The 20,950-nt window shown below is 35.3% G+C and overlaps 1 protein-coding gene across 6 annotated transcripts in view; it reads left to right on the top strand.

Annotated features, from left to right (window-relative positions):
- Positions 1–17,496, top strand: part of SENP6 (SUMO specific peptidase 6) — a 132,017-nt gene extending 114,521 nt beyond the window's left edge. For all 6 annotated transcript variants that reach the window (XM_046004839.1, XM_046004836.1, XM_046004835.1 and 3 more), the window contains 6 exons: positions 2,106–2,536; positions 8,185–8,288; positions 10,965–11,053; positions 12,609–12,677; positions 12,766–12,916; positions 15,678–17,496. In XM_046004839.1, the coding sequence (XP_045860795.1) occupies positions 2,106–2,536; positions 8,185–8,288; positions 10,965–11,053; positions 12,609–12,677; positions 12,766–12,916; positions 15,678–15,887 (1,054 nt within the window). In that variant the 3' untranslated portion in view covers positions 15,888–17,496. The remainder of the gene's footprint in view (positions 1–2,105; positions 2,537–8,184; positions 8,289–10,964; positions 11,054–12,608; positions 12,678–12,765; positions 12,917–15,677) is intronic.
- Positions 17,497–20,950: the final 3,454 nt, after the last annotated feature.

The raw sequence follows: 20,950 nt of genomic DNA, 5'->3' as shown, positions 1-20,950 counted from the left end.
GAGCTAAAGCCACAAATAGTTCTGTTTACTAATCATTTTAGATAGTCTGCTGTGTTTTGCTGTTTTACTTTTAATTTTCTTGGTAGCGGTAGTTTCTTAGACTTTAAAATTTATAAGCTGTTTGTTAAAAATTGATAAGGCAAAAATGTCAGAATTTAGATGCGATCAATTTTAAGTGAAATTACTTGTTTTAGCCTCTTCTCCCACTGGTGGTTTAAGCTCAATGTGTAGCTGCTCTTAAAAGGGATCACATGGGACGCCTGGATGGCTCAGTCATTAAGCGTCTGCCTTTGGCTCAGGGCATGATCCCGGGGTCCTAGGATGAGTTCTGCTGAGCAGGAAGCCTACTTCTCCCTCTCCAGCTCCCCCATGCTTGTGTACCCTCTCTCACTGTCTCTCTCTGTCAAATAAATTTAAAATCTTTTTCCATAAAAGCAAAATCCTGTCACTTAGTGGTTGAAAATAACTCAGATGTAGCTGATTCAAGTTTCTCCTTTCAGCTAGGTAAAGAAAGAATTTTTCTTAGTTTTTAGGTATATAACAGAAAATTTATGCCTTACACATATTTGTCATAGCTAAGAAATATTAAAAACTGTGGTAGAACTTGTGTTGTACCTTCAGGTTGAGAACTATGTTATACCATATTAATCAAATTTTAAAACATATGTTTTCACATTTAACTTTTCTGACATTGAGCTGTGACTTACAGTCAGCCAAACTTGGAATAAAGTGAGAAAGATGGTATGTGGCTCTTTCTACTACCCTAGTCTGACCTAAGTCCATAGGACAGTGAGGGTTTATAAACAACAGGAGGGAAGCGTTCCTCCATCTGGTCTTTAATGTGCTGAGGATGAAGCTAGGCTCTGTCACCCTTGTATTCTTGCTATCTGATGAAGAGATAGTGTTTCTTCATATTACTTTGGAGGAATTTAACATTTTATAAAGGTGAAAATATAGAATAACTTTTTTTCATGTTAAGATAATACATTTTTTCACTCCTCAAACATCTATTGAATACCCTTGTTATATGATAAACAGTGTACTCAGCCAGTAAGTTCTCTGACATCTGTAGCCTGTTCATTGTATCCTAGCATATAGCACTGTCTAGGAAATAGTAAACCCTAATACAATGCCTCATTAGATTAATGAATATTGGGGCACCTGGGTGGCTCAGTTGTTAAGCGTCTGCCTTTGGCTCAGGTCACTATCCCAGTGTCCTGGGATCAAGCCCCATATCGGGCTCCCTGCTCAGTGGGAAGCCTGCTTCTCCCTCTCCACCTCCCCTCTGCTTGTGTTCCCTCTCTTACTATCTCTGTCATAAATAAATAAAATCTTGAAAAAAAAATTAAATGAGTATTAGCCAATGTTAGCTGTACAGCTTTTTACTCATGGCTTCTAACCTATTGTTAGAAACCGTGATACCTGGATTTAGCTAAATCGGGAGCACACATCTGATAGCTGGGACTCTACTAATTCTGAGGTTTTATAATAATGCTTAAAAAATAAGTACATTATTTCATTTTAATTATATACATCTCAATAAGCATAAGACAAAGATTTATTTAATATTTTCAACATCAAGCGATGCCTAACCTTATTCTTAAGAAAAACAGATGTGGGGTAAAAGTTTTTTAAGTTTTATGTGTGCAGTATTTGGAAATGTTCAAAATTAGACAGTCTGTTTAGGCTTCTGAAAATAGTTTAATCTTGAGCTAGTTTCCTATCCTTTGACATGAATAGGTCAAGGAAAATGGGAATGGTGAGTTATAGTGATCTAATTTATATTTTTTTAAATCGCCTAAAAGTAAGAATGAACTTTTTCATTCAAAAAGCAATAAAAGTTCCAGGGATTATTTGCAAAAGTGAGTGCAGGCTACATAATTCTAAAAAAAAAAAAAAAAAAAAAAAAAAAAAATTATTTTTTTGAATAGACATGATATTCTATTAATGATCATATAAACAAGTGGATTCATTTGAGAATTGAAAAAATAGGGCATTCTTTATAAGTTTGTCGATTTTAGAAAAAATATGTCAGTTGATATTTATTGCCAAATATAATAAACTCTCCTAATAATATATTCAGTAGTTTCATTTGTTTTTTACAGTGCACACTGGTTTTTGGCTGTTGTTTGTTTCCCTGGTTTGGAAAAACCAAAGTACGAACCTAATCCTCATTACCATGAAAATACAGTCATGCAAAAATGTTCAACTGTAGAGGACAGTTGTATTTCTTCTCCTTCAGCCAGTGAAATGGACAGTTGTTCACAAAACTCTTCTGTCAAGCCTGTAATTAAGAAGATGCTAAACAGAAAACATTGCGTAGCTGGAATTGATTCAAGTGCTGAACAGGAAGAAAGTGACCCTCATTCTCGGAGAAACATGGGCAGTGTGAAATGTAGTTTGAAAAAAGTAAATCATACTGCAAGTGAAAATGAAGAATCGAATAAAGGAGAATCTACATGCCAGAAAGTTGTTGATAGGACTAAAAGTGAAAATGGCCTACAGAATGAATATTTAAGTTCTATGCACCATACAGGTATGTGTCTAAGTGTTTTAAAAGAATCAAGGAATTCAGAATAAATTGGCTTTTTTATACATAGGATTAAGATTTCAAAGCACACTTTTTTTAAAAGTCAGATTTATTGAGATACGACTTATTTACAGTAACATTCACCCATTTTAGAAGTATAGCTCAGTGAGCTTTGATAAATGTTTATAGTCATATACTCTCTACAGTAATCAAGATTTAGAACTTTTCCATCATTCCAGAAAATTCCCGTATGCCTTTCTACACCTCAAAGAAGGTTTAAAACTGTAGTACAAGATCTACATTTTTCATTTATAGCAACTTGGATTTATTCTTATTTCATAGGCAGTTAAATTTGGCACAAACAGTAGTTGGACACTCTTAGATCTTGAAGGCAAATTAGTTCATTCTTCTCAATTTACAGATGGGCAAATAGAGATCAAGTAGCGAGAGTCAGAAATTAAAACCTTTTCCTCCAAAATAGTTGTTGACATTCAAATGAGATGTTAGTTCTTTATTCTTCACTCTCTCATGTTTCAGTGGGAAGAAGGGTGCTAGTCCGACCTCTACTTTTTTATTTCCATTCAGTTCTAATGAATTGAATTTTTTCCCTTGAATCAGTTCCATATTTCCAGTACTTAAATTTCATATCAAATCAATTTTGTAATTTTCTCTCCATCCCAAAAGTAAAATAATCTACTTCATAAAATCCATAATATGCTATGACATTTGCCTTATTAAACTGTGAATAAATCTAATACATTTTCTTTGGAGGAAAAAGTCAGAATAAGACATAAAAGATATTATGTGAATTCAGAAAGGACTTTCAAAAATTAAGAGTGCTGGTGCACCTTGGTGGCTCAGTTGGTTAAGCGTTCAACTCTTGGTTTCACCTCAGTTCGTGGTTTTATAGTTGTGGGATCCAGCCCCATGTCACAGTCTGTACTCAGTGTGGAGTCTGCTTCAGATTCTTTCTCCTTTTGTCCGTCCCTGATCATGCACTCTCTCTAAAATGAATAAATAAAATCTTAAAAAAAAATGCGAAAGATAGTCTTGATACTTTAACCAGCTTAATTTAGTACCTCAGAATGCTGTTGTTGAGTTTTATAAAAATAGTTTTTATTTGACATCTAGCTGCATAAATCTGATATTAGCCCCAGATTGATGATCTTTGTGCCCTTTGGAAGGTATAAGATAAATGGCAAAAAGGGGAAATACAGCAGGTACAGCAAAAAAGTACATGTAATGTAAATATTTGCTAACTCACGTTTCAGTCTATTTCATTATGCAGGAAATAGAATGAAGATAGACAAAGTGGGTAATCACCAAGTGCAGCCTGTTTTACTTTTCAGCTTTAGTATTTTAATACTTGAGTCGAAGAAAAAATAAGACAAAGTTAGATACTATTAAGTATTGGTGAAGATGTGGAGAAATTAGAACCCTCATATATGAGATGACTGGGTGGCTCAGTCGCTTAAGTATCTGCCTTCGCCTCAGGTCATAATCCTGGAGTCCTGGGGTCAGACTCCTTGCTCAGCAGGGAGCCTGCTTCTCCTTCTGCTTGCCACTGCCCCTGCTTGTGTTCTCTCTCTCTCTCTCTGACAAAGAAATAAATAAAATATTTTTTTTAAAAAACTGATAAATTATTAGTAGGAATGTAAAATGGGCAGCTGCTATCTTTGGAAGACAGTTTGATAGTTCCTCACAAAATTAAATGTAGAGTTATAATATGACCCAGCAATTTCATTCCTACATATATATCCAAGAGAAATAAAAACACGCAAAAACTTAAACATGAATGTTCATTGTAGCTATAGTAACCAACACGTAGAAGCAACCCAGATGTTCATCATCTGACAAATGGATAATCAATTAGTGATATATCTATTCAGTGGAATATTATTAGATCATAAAAAGAAATGAAATACTGATATATGCTACAACATTGATGAGACTTAAAAATGTTGTGAAAGTAGTTACAAAAAAACCACATACTATATGATTCCATTTGTATGAAGTCTCCTGAACAGGAAAATCTAGAGTAGATTAGGACTAGTGTGGTGTGGCAAATGGGAGTGGGGGAGTGTGAAGGGGGGAAGATAGCTGAATAGCTGAAAGGTACAGGGTTTCTTACTGAGGTTTAAAATTTTTCTCTGATGAGGGGTGCCTGGGTGGAATAGTTGGGTAAGTGTCTGACTTTTGGTTTCAGCTCAGGTGGTGATCTTAGGTAGTGAGATTGAGCCTGGCGTTAGGCTCCATGCTCTGTGCAGAGTCTGCTTAAGAATATCTCTCCTAGGGGCGCCTGGGTGGCTCAGTGGGTTAAGTCTCTGCCTTTGGCTCAGGTCATGGTCCCGGCGTCATGGGATCGAGCCCCATATCGGGCTTCCTGCGTGGTGGGAAACCTGCTTCTCCCTCTCTCACTCCCCCTGCTTGTATTCCCTCTCTCGCTGTGTTTCTCTCTGTCAAATAAATAAATAAAATCGTAAAAAAAAAAAAGAATATCTCTCCTACCATCTTTGCCCCTCCCCCGGCTAGCGTGTGCGTGCTTGCGCAAATAAAAAAATATTTAAAAATAATAATTAAGGGGCGCCTGGGTGGCTCAGTGGGTTAAACCTCTGCCTTCGGCTCAGGTCATGATCCCAGGGTCCTGGGATCGAGCCCCAAGTCAGGCTCTCTGCTCAGCAGGGAGCCTGCTTCTACCTCTTTGCCTACTTCTTCCTACTTGTGATTTCTCTCTCTGTCAAATAAATAAATAAGAAATCATTTTAAAAAAATTAAAAAAATAAAATTTACTCTGATAGTTGCACATATGCGTAAATATATAAAAACATCTGAATTGTACACTTTAAATGGGTGAATTATATGATATGGGAGTTGTATTTCCACAGAACTGTTTTCTTTAAAGTTCCTCTTTCATCAGTAATCTCACACTATAATGTGAATTCAAATTAAAAATGAATTGAAGTTCATGACCTAAAGCAAAGCCGAGAGCTTCATATACACAAACCGCAAAAACTTCTAGTGGCCCTCTCCCTCAAATTAATGTTCTAGTTGAATAGTATCTAGTTTAATTTAAGTAAATATCCTCACAAATCCTAGTGGAGATCAAAGTAAAGAATCCTCTGTTTTATGAAGTTTGCCTTTTTAAGTCCCTGTTTATACTTTCTTTTTCAACTATATTTTGTGTATTTGTTTTTGTTTTGTTCTTAGTTTGTGTGCAACCATATCAACTCTGTCTTCCTTAAGGGAAAATAATTTATCTTTTTGGGGTGTGATACACTGATATTTTCTATTCTTTTTGATGCTTATCTTAATCCAATGATGACAGTGTCCCACAGTTTGAAAAATAGTGCTCTAGAGTGAGTCTGCATTTCTGTGCTTTCATCAGATGTTTCCAAGGTATCACTCACATTAAATAAGAGTGCTTTCTAGAGGTGCTTTTACTACCTCAGTGAGGTTGGTTAGGTAGTCTCTGTCCTATATGAAATGATAACATATTAGAAATTAATATAAGAAGAACTTATAAAAATTTCTGTGATTATGATTAATATCTCAATAATTGATTTCTGTTTTGCCTGGGAATATAATTGACAGGATTTAAATGAAACATTTTATTTTGTTCTGTTTTATTTATTTGTTTGTTTGTTTTGTTTGTTTTTAAGTAATCTCTACACTCAGTGCAGGGCCCAAACTTAAAACCCCAAGTTTAAGAGTTGCACACTCCACTGACGGAGCCAGCCAGGCGCCCTTAAACAAAGCATTTTAGATAGTTTTAATATAGTTTTAACTATCAAACACATAGAGTCACAAGTGTTGAGTCCTGATGTCAGATAATAATATGCTGTCGTAAATAAGTAGGAATTGTATCTCATCATAGGGATTAGGTTAAGGCCAACTGTAGGAAAATAATGTGTGTTATTGGTACTTTCATTTGCTAGTTTTTCAGTTGAGCACCATATGAAATAGTTGTCTCACTATGGTACATGAAAAATGTGTATGTTTTAAACTCTAGAATCACACGTGGCATCTTCAGAGGATCTGACTGTATGAGAAGCTCTCAGAAACTGAGACTGATAAAGAACAGTTGAGTTATCACCTCTCAGTGTACACCAGGACATTTACTTACTGAATAAAAAGAATTATTATTTTTCTGCCCTTTTTGAAATGCACGTATATTTAATTTGAGTAAGGTTTATATTTATATTACATAGCCTCTATAGATATGAATAATTGGCTGCTAGAATAACTTGATTATGATTGATTGTGAATTTCCTGAGGATTTGGACTGATTTTGTTCAAATATAGATATTTTAAGCTTCAAACAAACACAAAAATACAGATTTTTGAAAAAAATTGTAAAGGCTATTTTTCATATAACAAAAGGATTTACCATAGTGCTTTATTATTTATTTTAAATAGTATGTTTTCAGTCACAACTTTTAGAGAGAGAGACAGACACCTTTTCAGGGGCACGTTTTATTTTGCTGTCTTCTCACCCCATCTTCCTTTTTTAATAACTTTTAGTTCCCTTTTAATAACTTATATAAAAATAAACTGTGTCCTGTCTAATACACCTTAAAGTCATACTCTTTAAAGTGGAAAGGTATACTCTTTAATAAACAGATTACTAAATTTGGTATTAGAGTCCTTGGTTTTCATTATTTTCATGTAAACCTTACATATATTTTTTGAAACGTGTGATTAGCATCATTTAGCAAAATATTTTGAAGGATTTAGATTCTTGAAACTGACTTTTAAAAGTATCAATTTCAAATTTATGAATCATTTCATGCTAAAATTGTCTTGGGTTATTTTATTTTATTGAAAAGTCAGTAAATATAAGGAAACACGAAGGAAAAGTATATGGAGTGCCTTGGTGGCTCAGTCAGTTAAGCATCTGACAATTTCAGCTCAGGTCATGGTCTCAGGGTCATGAAAGCAAGCCCTGTGTTGGGCTCTGTGCAGGGCATTGAGACTGTTTAAGATGTTCTCTCTCCTTCTACCCCTCCATTCCTTTCTTGTGCTCTCTCTCCCTCAAAATAATAATAAAAAAATAAATTTTAAGAAAAAGAAGGAAAAATAAACAAGATTTCAAGAACTCATCCATAGCTACTATCCTAACATCTTTGTATTTTTCTTTTTATTATTTGTCCCCACCAGCTGTTTAACTTAATTTTAATCATGTTTATTTTTAATCTGTATTATATAATTTTTCACAATTTTATAATTTTAATTTTAAAAATGTATAATATTTTATATTCTATAATTAGCTAAGTATTCCTCTTATTGGACATTAGGTTATTTTTAGACAATTGTAGCTTCTGTTACTAAAGATAACTAGCATACCTAGCACAAAAATGTTTTAATACACATACATGTATATATCTATATATATTTAAACATACATATAGTTATAATTGATACCTAGTTTTAAATTTTAATGAATTTTAGGGTCTGAGTTTTAGGAACAACTTCTCAATTTATATTGAATCCAGGTTTTTATTAGAAGTAAATTATATTTGTGAAACTACATGTTAATGCAGATTTTATATCCATAATTACTATATAGTTAATGACTAGCGTTAATTTTAACATCATATACTATAAGGTATGTGCATGTCCTTTTTTAAATTATATAATGTTTCTTATTGATATAGATGGCTTAAGCAAAATTAGACTAAACTATAGTGATGAATCAACTGAATGTAGCAAAATGCTTGAAGATGAGCTCATTGACTTCTCAGAAGATCAGGATAACCAGGTAAAACCTAAGCTTTGCAAAAAGCTCCAATATTTTATCTAACTAAGTTTTTCTTGGAGTCCTGTAAGCAGTTCCTTCTACCAGTAACTCATGCCTTCTGAATTTGGGTCTCATCTCAAAGCACAAACCTAAGTTTTTAATTCAGAAGTTGCCAGGGGTGGGGGGGGGGGGGCGCCTGGGTGGCTCAGTGGGTTAAGCCTCTGCCTTTGGCTCAGGTCATGGTCCCAGGGTCCTGGGATGGAGTCCCGCATCGGGCTCTCTGCTTGGCGAGGAGGAGCCTGCTTCCTCCCCTCTCTCTCTCTGCCTGCCTGTCTGCCTACTTGTGATCTCTCTCTGTCAAATAAATAAAATCTTAAAAAAAAAAAGAAGTTGCCAGGGTAAATGTATAGTGTTTTTCTGTTTTATTTTTTCTTCTAGGGTTTTTATTTTAGTTATTGCCGTCATGGACTAAACTAACATTACCTACCTCAGAAAAGTTTTGTTGTTTTTTTTTTTTCCTGATATATATATTTTTTAATTTATTTATTTTTTCAGCGTAACAGTATTCACTGTTTTTGCACAACACCCAGTGCTCCATGCAAAACGTGCCCTCCCTATTACCCACCACCTGTTCCCCCAACCTCCCACCCCTGACCCTTCAAAACCCTCAGGTTTTTCAGAGTCCATAGTCTCTTATGGTTCGCCTCCCCCTCCAATTTTTTTTTTTTTTTTATAAACATATAATGTATTTTTATCCCCAGGGGTACAGGTCTGTGAATCGCCAGGTTTACACACTTCACAGCACTCACGATAGCACATACCCTCCCCAATGTCCATAACCCCCTCCCCCTCTCCCAACCCCACCTCCCCCCAGCAACCCCCAGTTTGTTTGGTGAGATTAAGAGTCATTTATGGTTTGTCTCCCTCCCAATCCCATCTTGTTTCATTTATTCTTCTCCTATTCCCCTAACCTCCCATGTTGCTTCTCAGAAAAGTTTTAATACAAAACTGATTCTCCCACCTAAACCCAGCCACTAGCCCCACTAACTCGGCCATCCCTTTCTCTTCCTCTTTTTTTTTTTTTTTAAAGATTTATTTATTTATTTATTTGACAGAGAGAGAGAGATCACAAGTAGGCAGAGAGGCAGGCAGAGAGAGTGAGAGGGAAGCAGGCTCCCTGCCAAGCAGAGAGCCCGATGTGGGACTCGATCCCAGGACCCCGAGATCATGACCTGAGCCGAAGGCAGCGGCTTAAACCACTGAGCCACCCAGGCGCCCCTCTCTTCCTCTTTTAAAGCATTTGTGGGTCATACTTAACCTTTGGACTAATTTATTCAGGAGGCAAATGTGGATACTTGATTATGTACTATTTGAGCACAGCAAAATTATTTTTTCCACATTTCTAGTGATTCATTTCTTCTAGCTTAATATATATGTATCATGGTGGGAACATATAATATTTAGTTAAAACTAACATTGGTAGGGGCGCCTGGGTGGCTTAGGGGGTTAAAGCCTCTACCTTCAGCTCAGGTCATGATCTCAGGGGCCTGGGATTGAGCCCCACATCTGACACTCTGCTCAGCAGGGAGCCTACTTCCTCATCTCTCTCTGCCTGCCTCTCTGCCTATTTGTGATCTCTCTCTGTCAAATAAATAAATAAAGTCTTAAAAAAAATTAACATTGATAAATTTTCATATTTCCTTAGAGTTCCATTTGCTCTAATAAATTTTACTTACACCAAGAATAAAATATATTTTTGAAAATACTTTATGACTCAGAGAGGGCTATATTGAAAGAAAAGTTTGTAAGAATCTTACAGCATTCAATTTCTTTAATCTCTGAACTTTTCTTTAGTTGTTTGAATAAACTTTGAGTTTATCTAATAGTGAAGATAGCTTTGTACTGCACCATTTTTCCTTTTTGCACAATCCTGTGAACAAAAGCCATTTTTTTGTGGTGTCTCTTGCTGTACAGTGTATGTCTAAGAAATACAGTTTTTCTCTGCAACTTACACAGGCATATATATATGGATTATATTCAAGGTTTGTAATGAGTGCTGTACTATGTTCCTTTGGGGTAATAGTGATATGAACTAGCTAATATATGTATTATTTCTGTTGTTGATTATTTCATTTATAAGGTTGCTAGAAGCTTTCTGAAGAACAGGAAAAACTTTGTTTTACATTCAAGATAATCTACAAAATAAGGCACACTGTCATTTAAGTTGTCTTAAGTGAAGTACATGTATGGTTCTGTCACAGAGGTGTTTCCAAAAACTCTTTAAATATTTCTGATTTTAAAAATTATTTATGTAAAAGAATAAGTCATTCATGTTCCTATTGAGAAACAGTTATCTTACCCAACAAACTAAATTTTTGTAGAAATATCTAAAATCAGAACAGTAGTATTTGAAGAAGAATCAGTCATACTCTATTCGTCTTTAAAATTTTCTTTTACATTGAAAATTAGATATAACAATATCATAGCCTTCTGATCCATGGTTTCTTTTTATTGAAATGTCAGTTTTGTGGCATTAGATAATTAGAATCAAGTGACCACAATTTCTCATGTCTAAGGACTATTAAATAGAAAAAATTTACATATTTGCTACAAAGATTTTTATTATCAGTGCTGTTTTGTGAAGTTATTAATTATTTAGATTGTATATCTTCACTACTAATAGGCTGTCTTTTATAGGATGATAGCAGTGATGATGGATTCCTTGCCGATGACAACTGCAATTCAGAAATAGGACAGTGGCATTTAAAGCCTACTATCTGTAAACAGTAAGCATTAACTTTATATCTCACATACTGCATGATAAATTTTATTTACATAACCTCATAGAATAAAATGTAACTGGACAGTTTTTATTTCAACAAGTCCTTAAAAATCACAAAAGCTGTCTAAGATGAGTGAGGAGAGTTGAGTTATGCCCAGTGTCCAGGGCTCAAGTTGGGGAGAATGGATAATCATTTTTCTGTTTGAATATGAAGTGGAATCTTGCAAAAAACACTGGATTCTAAACTAATTCTTTTTTTTTCCCCCCTAAGTGATCTCTATATTCAGTGTGGTACTTGAACTCACAGCTTTGAGATCAGGAGTTGTAAGCTCCACCAGCTGAGCCAGCCAGGTGCCCCTAAACTAATTCTTCTATATGATGATTACCTGTTTTGTTATCTGTAATAGGTTTTAGGGGCACCTTGGTGGCTCAGTGGGTTAAAGCCTGTGCTTTCGGCTCAGGTCATGATCCCAGGGTCCTGGGATCGAGCCCCACATCAGGCTCTCTGCTCAGCAGGGAGCCTGCTTCCCTCCTCTCTCTCTCTGCCTGCCTCTCTGTCTACTTGTGAGCTCTCTCTGTCAAATAAATAAATAAAATATTTAAAAAAAAATTTTTATAATAGGTTTTAGTTAGAAGTGGGATTATTTCAGAGCACCTGACTGGCTTAGTCAGAAGAGTATGTGTGACTCTTGATTTTTGGGCTCTGGATTTGAGCCCTACATTGGGTACAGAAATTAATTAAAAAAAAAAAAAAAGGCTTAAAAATTTGAATTATTTCTATTTTGCATGGTCCCACTTTTGCCAATTTGGAATCTGGGAATTTTCAAATTTTCAAAATTATTTTGACTTTTTACTAAATTTTGTATTCCTTTAAGGAACCAAAAATGGAACTTTAGTCAAATATGTTTATAATAAGAAGTGGTTCAATTAATATTATGGAATTTGTTTTGTTTTGTTTTTGTTTTTAAATATTTTATTTATTTGTCAGAGAGAGAAAACACAAGCAGGGGGAGCAGCAGAGAGAGGGAGAAAGCAGGCTCCCCACTGATTAAGGAGCCCAGTGTGGGACTCGATCCCAGGACCCTGGGATCATGACTTGAGCTGAAAGCAGATGCTTACTTGACCAAGCCACTCAGGCATCCCTACAATCTGGTATTTAATATAACCATGGATATTTAGGTATTGTGTTAGGATATATGTGTCCATAAGATTTATTTTTCCCCCAAGTTTTACTAAAGCAAGGGAATTTTAAATATTTTAAATTCTGTTGATAGTGCTCACCTCTTTATGCCTTTTTAACATTATAAAGTATTGGGGGCACCCATTGGTTAAGTGGTTAAGTGTCTGCCTTCGGCTCGGGTCATGTTCCTAGGGTTTTGGGGTCAAGCCCCTCATTGCTCCCTGCTCAGTGGGGAGTCTGCTTCTCCCTTTCCCTCTGACCCTCCCCACTGCTTGTGCTCTGCTCTCACTTGCACATGTGTGTGTTCTCTCAAATAAATAAATAATCTTGAAAAGATAAAACATTATAAATATTAACATTTGGTCATTTCACCTTGCAGACCTTGTATCTTACTGATGGACTCACTCAGAGGCCCTTCTCGATCAAATGTTGTAAAAATTCTAAGAGAGTAAGTTCAAAATCGTAATTTGTATTTTGTATTCTGGGACTTTGTATATTTATATATGTATATTCTTACCATATGTGCATTTTTGCAGGTATTTAGAAGTGGAATGGGAAGTTAAAAAAGGAAGCAAAAGAAGTTTTTCCAAAGATGTTATGAAAGGCTCTAATCCAAAAGTACCCCAACAAAACAACTTCAGTGATTGTGGTGTTTATGTGTTACAGTATGTAGAGAGCTTTTTCGAGGTGGGTTTCAATATGTTTGATCTGATATAATAAATAATAAAACAGTGTATAGGGCACCTGGGTGGTTCAGTGGGTTAAAGCCTCTGCCTTCGGCTCAGGTCATGATCCTGCAGTCCTGGGATCGAGTCCTGAATCGGGCTCTCTGCTCAGCAGGTAGCCTGCTTCTCCATCTCTCTCTGCCTGCCACTCTGCCTACTTGTGATCTCTATCAAATAAATAAATAAAATCTTAAAAATAAAATAAAATAGTGTATAGTGACTCCTTAGACAACACAGGTTTGAACTGCCTGGGTCTACTTCTCCGTAGATTTTTTTTTTTTTTTTAAATAAATACAGTACAGTATTATAAATGCATTTTCTCTTCCATGTGATTTTCATAATAACTTATTTTCTCTAGCTTGCCTTATGTAAGAATACAATAATATATAATACATAAAACAAAAAAATATGTGTTAATTGACTGCTTATGTTATTGGTAAGGATTCTGGTCAATATTAGACCATTAGTAGTTAAGTTTTTCAGGCATCAAAAGTTCTATGTGGATTTTGGACTTCACAGGGTCAGTGCTCCAAGTCCCCACATTGTTCGTGGGTCAACTGTATTTGACCTTATATTAATGCAAAAAACACAATAAGGAAAAGAGTTTGAAAAACATTTCAAAAACTTTTCTAGGAAGCAGAAACTCCCAAATTGGAGAATTTTTAAAGCATAAAAAGACTATTTATAGGGGCACCTGGGTGGCTCAATGGGTTAAAGACTCTGCCTTTGGCTTAAGTCATGGTCTCAGGGGCCTGGGATTGAGTCCCACATTGGGCTCTCTGCTTGGCAGGGAGCCTGCTTCCTCCTCTCTCTCTGCCTGCCTTTCTGCCTACTTGTGATCTCTGTCTGTCAAATAAATAAAATCTTAAAAAAAAAAAAAAAGACTATACTTTATCAAATCCAGGGTTTGTTGACATCATTCTCATCACTCTGATCAACTCTCCCTCTCCCTAGCTCTTCCCATCTTAAGAAATCTCTCCCATGATTTGGACTTTTACCCTCTTTTCATATTTATATTCACTGTCTTCATTTCCACAAGTCATGTTTGTTCCTCAAATCCTTGTAATCTGGGTTTACTCTCATCCTTATATTGAAATTGTTGCCAATCTCCCAGCACCATTTGGCACTATTGACCATTCCTTCTTCATAATGCTTTCTTCTTTGACTTTAGGGGTATAATACCATACCTCTCTTGGATATTTTTAATAATTATCTTGACTCCTGGGATGCCTGGGTGGCTCAGTTGGTTAAACGTCTGCCTTCGACTTAGGACATGATCCCAGAGTTCTGAGATCAAATCCCTGAGATTCAGCCCCGGCTGAACAGGGAGCCTGCTTCTCCCTCTGCCTCTCCCTGCTGCTCATGCTCATGTTCTCATGCATGTGCTCTCGCTCTCTCTCTCTCAAATAATAAAATATTTAAATAAAAAAGATAACTCTGCTATCTTGAACAAAAAATTACCTTGACTTCTTCCTCTTCATCCATCATCAGTATAGTGCTCAGTCCTATGAATTCTATCATTTAATGTTATATATGTTCATTTCTTTATTCCTGCTGCCACTTTCTAAGCCCAATACACTGGCATCTCCATTCTGAATTGCTACACCAGTCTCTAAGCATGCTGCCTTTTATTTTACACAGTTTTCCAGAAACTGAAATCTAATCATTTTACTCCTATTGCTTTTAGGCTAAAGATGAAAATCCTTCACAAGGCCTGTGTGACCCAACTTCTGTCCAAGCTTCTGGCTTCATTCATTTCCTATCTTTCTTATGCTAGCATTCTGTATATCAGCCACCTGAATGTCATTCATGTTCTTATACCGTATCATGTTTTTTCTTGCCTCTAGACCTTGATACATATATTCCTAACCAGGATATTCTTCCCAGTTGCTTCTGTCATTCCTTATTGGACTAACTTCTACTCATTCTTCAGGTCTTGGATTAAATATCACTTCTTGGAGCACCTGGGTGGCTCAGTTAGTTAAAGCATCTGCCTTCAGCTTGGGTCCTGATCCCAGGGTCCTGGGATCAAGCCGCATGTCAGGCTTTCTGCTCAGAGAGCCTGTGCTTCTTCCTCGCTCTCTGCTGCTTCCCCTGCTTGTGCGCTCGCTCGCTCTCTCTCTGTCTCTGGCTCTCTCTCAAGTAAATAAAATCTTTTAAATAAATAAATATGTATATATGTCACTTCTTGGAATTGTGTTACGCCCCCAGGCATGGATTCTTTATAGACTTCCTGCTTTTACTCTCATAATACTTGTCATGTATTGTGACATGTCACAAAACATGTTATTGTTTTGTTATTTTTCTATCTAGACTAGGGTCAGCAAACCATTAATAAAAGGGCCAAGTAGTAAATATTTTAGGCTCTGTGACCATACAGTTTCTGTGTCTACTCTGTTCAGCTTTTGTGGCATGAGAGCATCCACAGACAATGTAAATGAGTTATTGTGGCATGTTCCATTAAGGCTTTATTTACAAAAATAGACAGTAGGCAGAATGAGGCCCACTAGCTGTAGTTTGCTGACCTTTGGTCTATACTATAAGATCTTTAGGCAAAAACTGTCTCATTATTTCCAGTGCCTAGCACAGTACCTGGTATGGGATAGATAATAAATAAGTGCATGCTTTATTAAATGAGTTACTGATTTTTTTGAATGCTCTTGTGATTAGACTAAAATATTTATTATAATTTTCTAATGTGCATTTAATATTTTTATTTTCAGAATCCAATTCTCAATTTTGAACTACCTATGAATTTGGCAAACTGGTTTCCTCCCCCAAGAATGAGAACAAAAAGAGAAGAAATCCGAAACATAATTCTGAAGCTTCAGGAAGATCAGAGCAAAGACAAAAAGAAGCAAAAGGACACTCACTCAACAGAAACATCTTTAGGTGAAGGAACAGAACAATATGTCAATAACATCTCAGATTGACCCATTTCTGATGCTTGTCAGTATTGCCTTCAGAAACTGAGTGACTTTCAACTTTGGGGATAAACAGTAAAGAACTGAAGTGTTCACTACTCAGAGTGATCTGGAAATGTTAATGCTTGTATAAATGTCATATAATTAATTTCCAATGGAGTATGTATTAAGTAAAAGTTTGTAAATATGTTAATGAGGCCAATTTTTCCAGCATTTATAATTATTTTTTTCACTTGTTAGGAAGCTTTTGTTATGTATTTTCTGTTAATAGTACTTAAAACTGCAACTTCTAAACACAAAATAAATAAAAAGAAAATATTTATAGGAGGAAATGATTAATTTGATATTCTTTAGTGAACTTGTATTAAATTCTTTAGTGGGTGTCACATATTTCATGGGAATATTCAAATATCTATGATAATCTCTTGACCTGCATTTGTTCTAAAATAACTTGAAACATGAAACTATGATTAAATATAAGGCATTTTGAACAAGAAAGACATCTTTATATGCTTGTATAGTGGAAAAAAATAACAGTTTTTTATTCATACACTCCCTTGTGTTCAGAGAACCTCCAAAATGTATTATTTATAATTTTACACAAATATTTAAGAAGCAGTATTAAAAGTATTCAAAGAAAAATAATCTTGACTTATACTACTAAATAATAATTATACTTTATCATACCTTATTGTCAAGTACATTTCTGAAGACATCAAAGACTCAGGTTAAACTATTTTGGTAAGTGCAGCTTAAATTTCAAATATCCCATGTTACCTTTCTATATTATAGCTTAAAGTATACTACAATCTGTGTGATATAGTTAATTAATAAACATTTTTAAGCTGTGTGAACACAGGAATTTAAATAGGAATTTACTATTTTTTGTAATGGCTTTTGCTATTTTTTTTTCTTGCTCATTTTGTTCTCATTATTTTGACAAACAAAATATCAGATTTCTGTGCTTGAGTTTTTTAGTGTAAATTATTTTTACATGTAATAGTACTGTCTTTAAGTCAGTTGCATAATGCAAAAAAATAATCTACCTTGAATTCCCCTTTAAAAACACTAAAATGTGATGGTTTTGATGATGGATTTACAAGTCATGTAGGGATTGTGCATATATCTGCTGAAACTATTATTTTCAAATGAAATATTATACATTTCTTTTGAAATAACTTTGAGACTTGAAATATATTTTTTTAAAGTCCTTTTTTTGTTAAATAATTTTAAAATGCACATATAACAAAAGTAGTTGAGAATAAAGTAAAGGCCATTTTTATCAGCAATTTTTTTTTTTTTAATCTGGCCAAATCTAGCAATGTAAGCAATGTTTTAGGCTATTTTCTTGGATTTAATAAAGTCCATGAGTGTGTTTGGGGTATATGAGGGTGTTGTTAACAATAACCAAAAAAAAAGGAATCTAGTGAGACACACTCATTAAAGGAAATATTAAAATGTAAGCTTAAAGTCACCATTAGTGGTATCAATTACAGGTTTGTTACTTTGAATATTTTAAGATTTTAAATTTCGATTATATTTTTTCTTTTTCAGGAATACACTAGAGCTATTATTAGCTTTGATATGAAAAAGTAAAGTTAAGAGTTCGGATGGTTCAGTTGTTTGAGCGTCTGATTCTTGATCTCAGCTCAGGTCTCGATCTGAATTTGAGCCCTGCATTGGTCTCCACACTGGGCATGGAGCCTACTTTAAAAAAACAAAGTTTAATTTTATTACTTATTGAATATGGACAAGAAAATGAAAATTATTTTTAAAATCTGATAGCAGTAAGCAAAATTGGCATGTTTAATTTTTAATGTATTTTATCAGAATTTAAAGGTACCAAAAAAACTATTCCAAAGTATTTGTTTTATTTTAATTTCTAGTGGTTGGATTTGCACTCTTATTTTTTTTTTTAATTTAATTTTATTTTTTTTTAATTTATTTATTTGACAGAGAGAGATCACAAGTAGACAGAGAGGCAGGCAGAGAGAGAGGGAAGCAGGCTCGCCACTGAGCAGAGAGCCTGATGCGGGACTCGATCCCAGGACCCTGAGATCATGACCTGAGCCAAAGGCAGCGGCTTAACCCACTGAGCCACCCAGGCGTCCCTGCACTCTTATTTTTGATATGATAAAAAGATAACTTGTTTCTTGAGCCAACTCAAGTCAATCACATTTTGACATGAAAAATATAGATTGATGTCTATCAACTTTCTACAGGTAAAGTATCTAGCTATTTAATCATATTTCCCCCACCCCGTGCAAAATTCTATTTTTAAGAAGTTATGCTAATGACTTTGGAATATGTAGGATCTTTGGAGCCTGCCAGGTTGAGCTCCAAATCTAGACTTAAGAATCTTTGGTGTATATTCACATTCTCTTGATAATTGTGTACTTTGGTCCTTCTATATATAGTGGATATCAACCTTTTAAAATGTGTTATTAGTACTTAGAAGTTTGTCAAACAAATTTTACAGTTTAGAGGTTTGTTATTAGACACTGAAACTGCACTATGAGTATCTGGTGTCTTAACTAATTAGATAGGTCGTTGTATTTGTTTTCTTGTTGGATAGAATAACGGCTAATCATTTTTAGAAGGGTTTTAGATTACTTGCCATAAAATTTGTATGTGTCTTAGCTCTTGGTAGCTTAGGAGCAAAGGTAGCATTTTAACTGGTCCTTGCCTTTTGATGCCAAGACAGCTGAAAACTTAATGGTATTATTTCAAGTTCACATAAACTTTAAATCAGTTAATCATAGTAACCTGTAATTAAAGTATTAGTTAGTAGGAAGTTTTATTTGAAATGATAAAATAATTGAACTATTTCTTAAGTCACCAAAATAAATTCAGTATTTTTTTCTTAAAACCATGATCTCTGAAGGCTGTAAGATACAATATAAAAAGAGTAAGTTTCAGTTTCTTAGAAATCAAAAATTGAACTTAAAGTCTCAGACAATTTACTAAACAAGAATAATAAAGAATATATTTTAATATATATGATAAAAGGTTGTAGAGTAATGAGACCTGACTGTCTCAGTTGGTAGGGCATGTGAGTCTTGATCTCGGAGTCATGAATTCTAGCCCTGTGTTGGGGGTGGAGATTACTAAACAAAACAAAACTACTGGAATATAATGATAGAAGAATAACTTGGCTAGAAGTAACAACCTTTAAGAGATGAGGTAATGTAGTGCTTTGGTTCTAAAAGAGATAATGCTACAGATCACTTTGAGAACTAAAGGAGAGAAGGGAGAATACTCTAGGGGCATACTACAGACTATCTAACCAAGTGAATATAAATGGATAGTTTACCAGTAAAGACAACCAAATTCACAGAGCCAGACCAGATTGTGTTGGGACATGTTATCTACTAAAGAATGTTCTGAAATACTCCAGTAGGACTTGCTGGTACATTTGTTGCTTTTCCTACTCCCAGGATGAAGAAAAAAGGGTTGTGAAAACTGCTCTTCAAAACTTCACTTTAACCACAGAGGAAGAATTGGTTGTCAAAGGGAACAAATGTGTACCTTGGGGAGAAGTAGTCCTACCACATTAATTCTGATAAATCAGATCAAGGAATAATGGTAGAGTACCCTAAACTACTATTAAGGAAATCGAGTGTAATATACTCAGAGGAGGATAGGATAGCATAGACTCATGGCCTGAAACAGAAAAAAGAAGTTTGGCGGTCTTTACCATCTTCATTACAAGTAACAGTTAAACTATCCTTATTGCAAATGTTTACAGTGAGGAATGTATTACCAAAACAAGGATTTTTATCTAGAAATGTGAGAACTTCCCATAATACACATACCTAGCATCTTAACCCCAGTAGTGCCATATATTTTCAGATAATTCCTTGAGTAATTCTACTACAAAGTCACTGATTTAAAAGGATCAATATATATTCCTGACAGCTTTCAAGTTGCTGGTTCCAAAGATATTAAGGCCTGTCTGCATTTTTTGCTCTCGAATGCTTTAAGATACACTTTAATCCTGCCTCCCACACAATTCTCACTAAGAACTTGATCAGTGAGTTATTAAATTGCTGTTACTAAACTTTGAAGAATATAAAGAAAATTACTAAGTTACTCAAAGTCTAGAGACTGGCAGATAACCTAATTTTCCAAAGGGTAGTAAGTAGATTCTGCAAATTTTAAGATAAAACAGCAACTTTTGATAAGATTCTAAAATGAAGGGGCGCCTGGGTGGTTCAGTGGGTTAAAGCCTCTGCCTTCGTCTCGGGGCATGATCTTGGGGTCCTGGGATCAAGCGCCACATCGAGCTCTCTGTTCAGCAGGGGAGCCTGCTTCTCCCTCTCTGCCTGCCTCTCTGCCTACTTGTGATCTCTGTCTCTGTCAAATGAATAAATAAAATCCTCAAAATTGACTTTAAAAAAAAGATTCTAAAATGAATCACTGTTAAAGTCAAGGTTCTATTTTGTTGTTTTTTTTTTTAAAGATTTTATTTATTTGTCAGAGAGATACAGCCAGAGAGCACAAGCTGGGGGAATTGCAGAAGCTCCCTGCTGAGCAGGGAGCCTGATGCAGGGCTTGATCTAGTACCCTGGGATCGTGACCTGAGCCAAAGGTAGCCACTCAACAGACTGAGCCACCCAGGTGCCCCAAGGTTCTATGTATGTATGTATGTATGTATGTATGTATGTATGTATGTATGTGTGTGTGTGTTTTTAAAAGATTTTATTTACTTATTTGACAGAGATCACAAGTAGGCAGAGGGGCAGGCAAGAGAGAGGCGGAAGCAGGCTCCCCGCTGAGCAGAGAGCCCGATGTGGGACTCGATCCCAGGACCCTGTGATCATGACCTGAGCCGAAGGCAGAGGCTTAACCCACTGAGCCACCCAGGTGCCCCAAGGTTCTATATTTTTAGTAGGATTCTGGACTAGTTGACCAGTTAATGCAGCCAGACTAATTCTCAAAATTATATTTGATAACTGGTTTTGAGGCATATCTTAAGTTCTGTAGTCAAATAAGTTTGGAAAGCATTTCAACCAAGTTGAACTAGTTTTTTAGGGCTTTTAATTTGCTAATTTGCAGAATGATTAAACAAA

Source organism: Meles meles, chromosome 5 (genome assembly GCF_922984935.1).
Source record: "Meles meles chromosome 5, mMelMel3.1 paternal haplotype, whole genome shotgun sequence".
In the NCBI taxonomy this organism is placed as follows: Eukaryota; Metazoa; Chordata; class Mammalia; order Carnivora; family Mustelidae; genus Meles; species Meles meles.
Note: the sequence above shows the minus strand (reverse complement) of the source record. Positions and strands in the feature narration are given on the sequence as shown.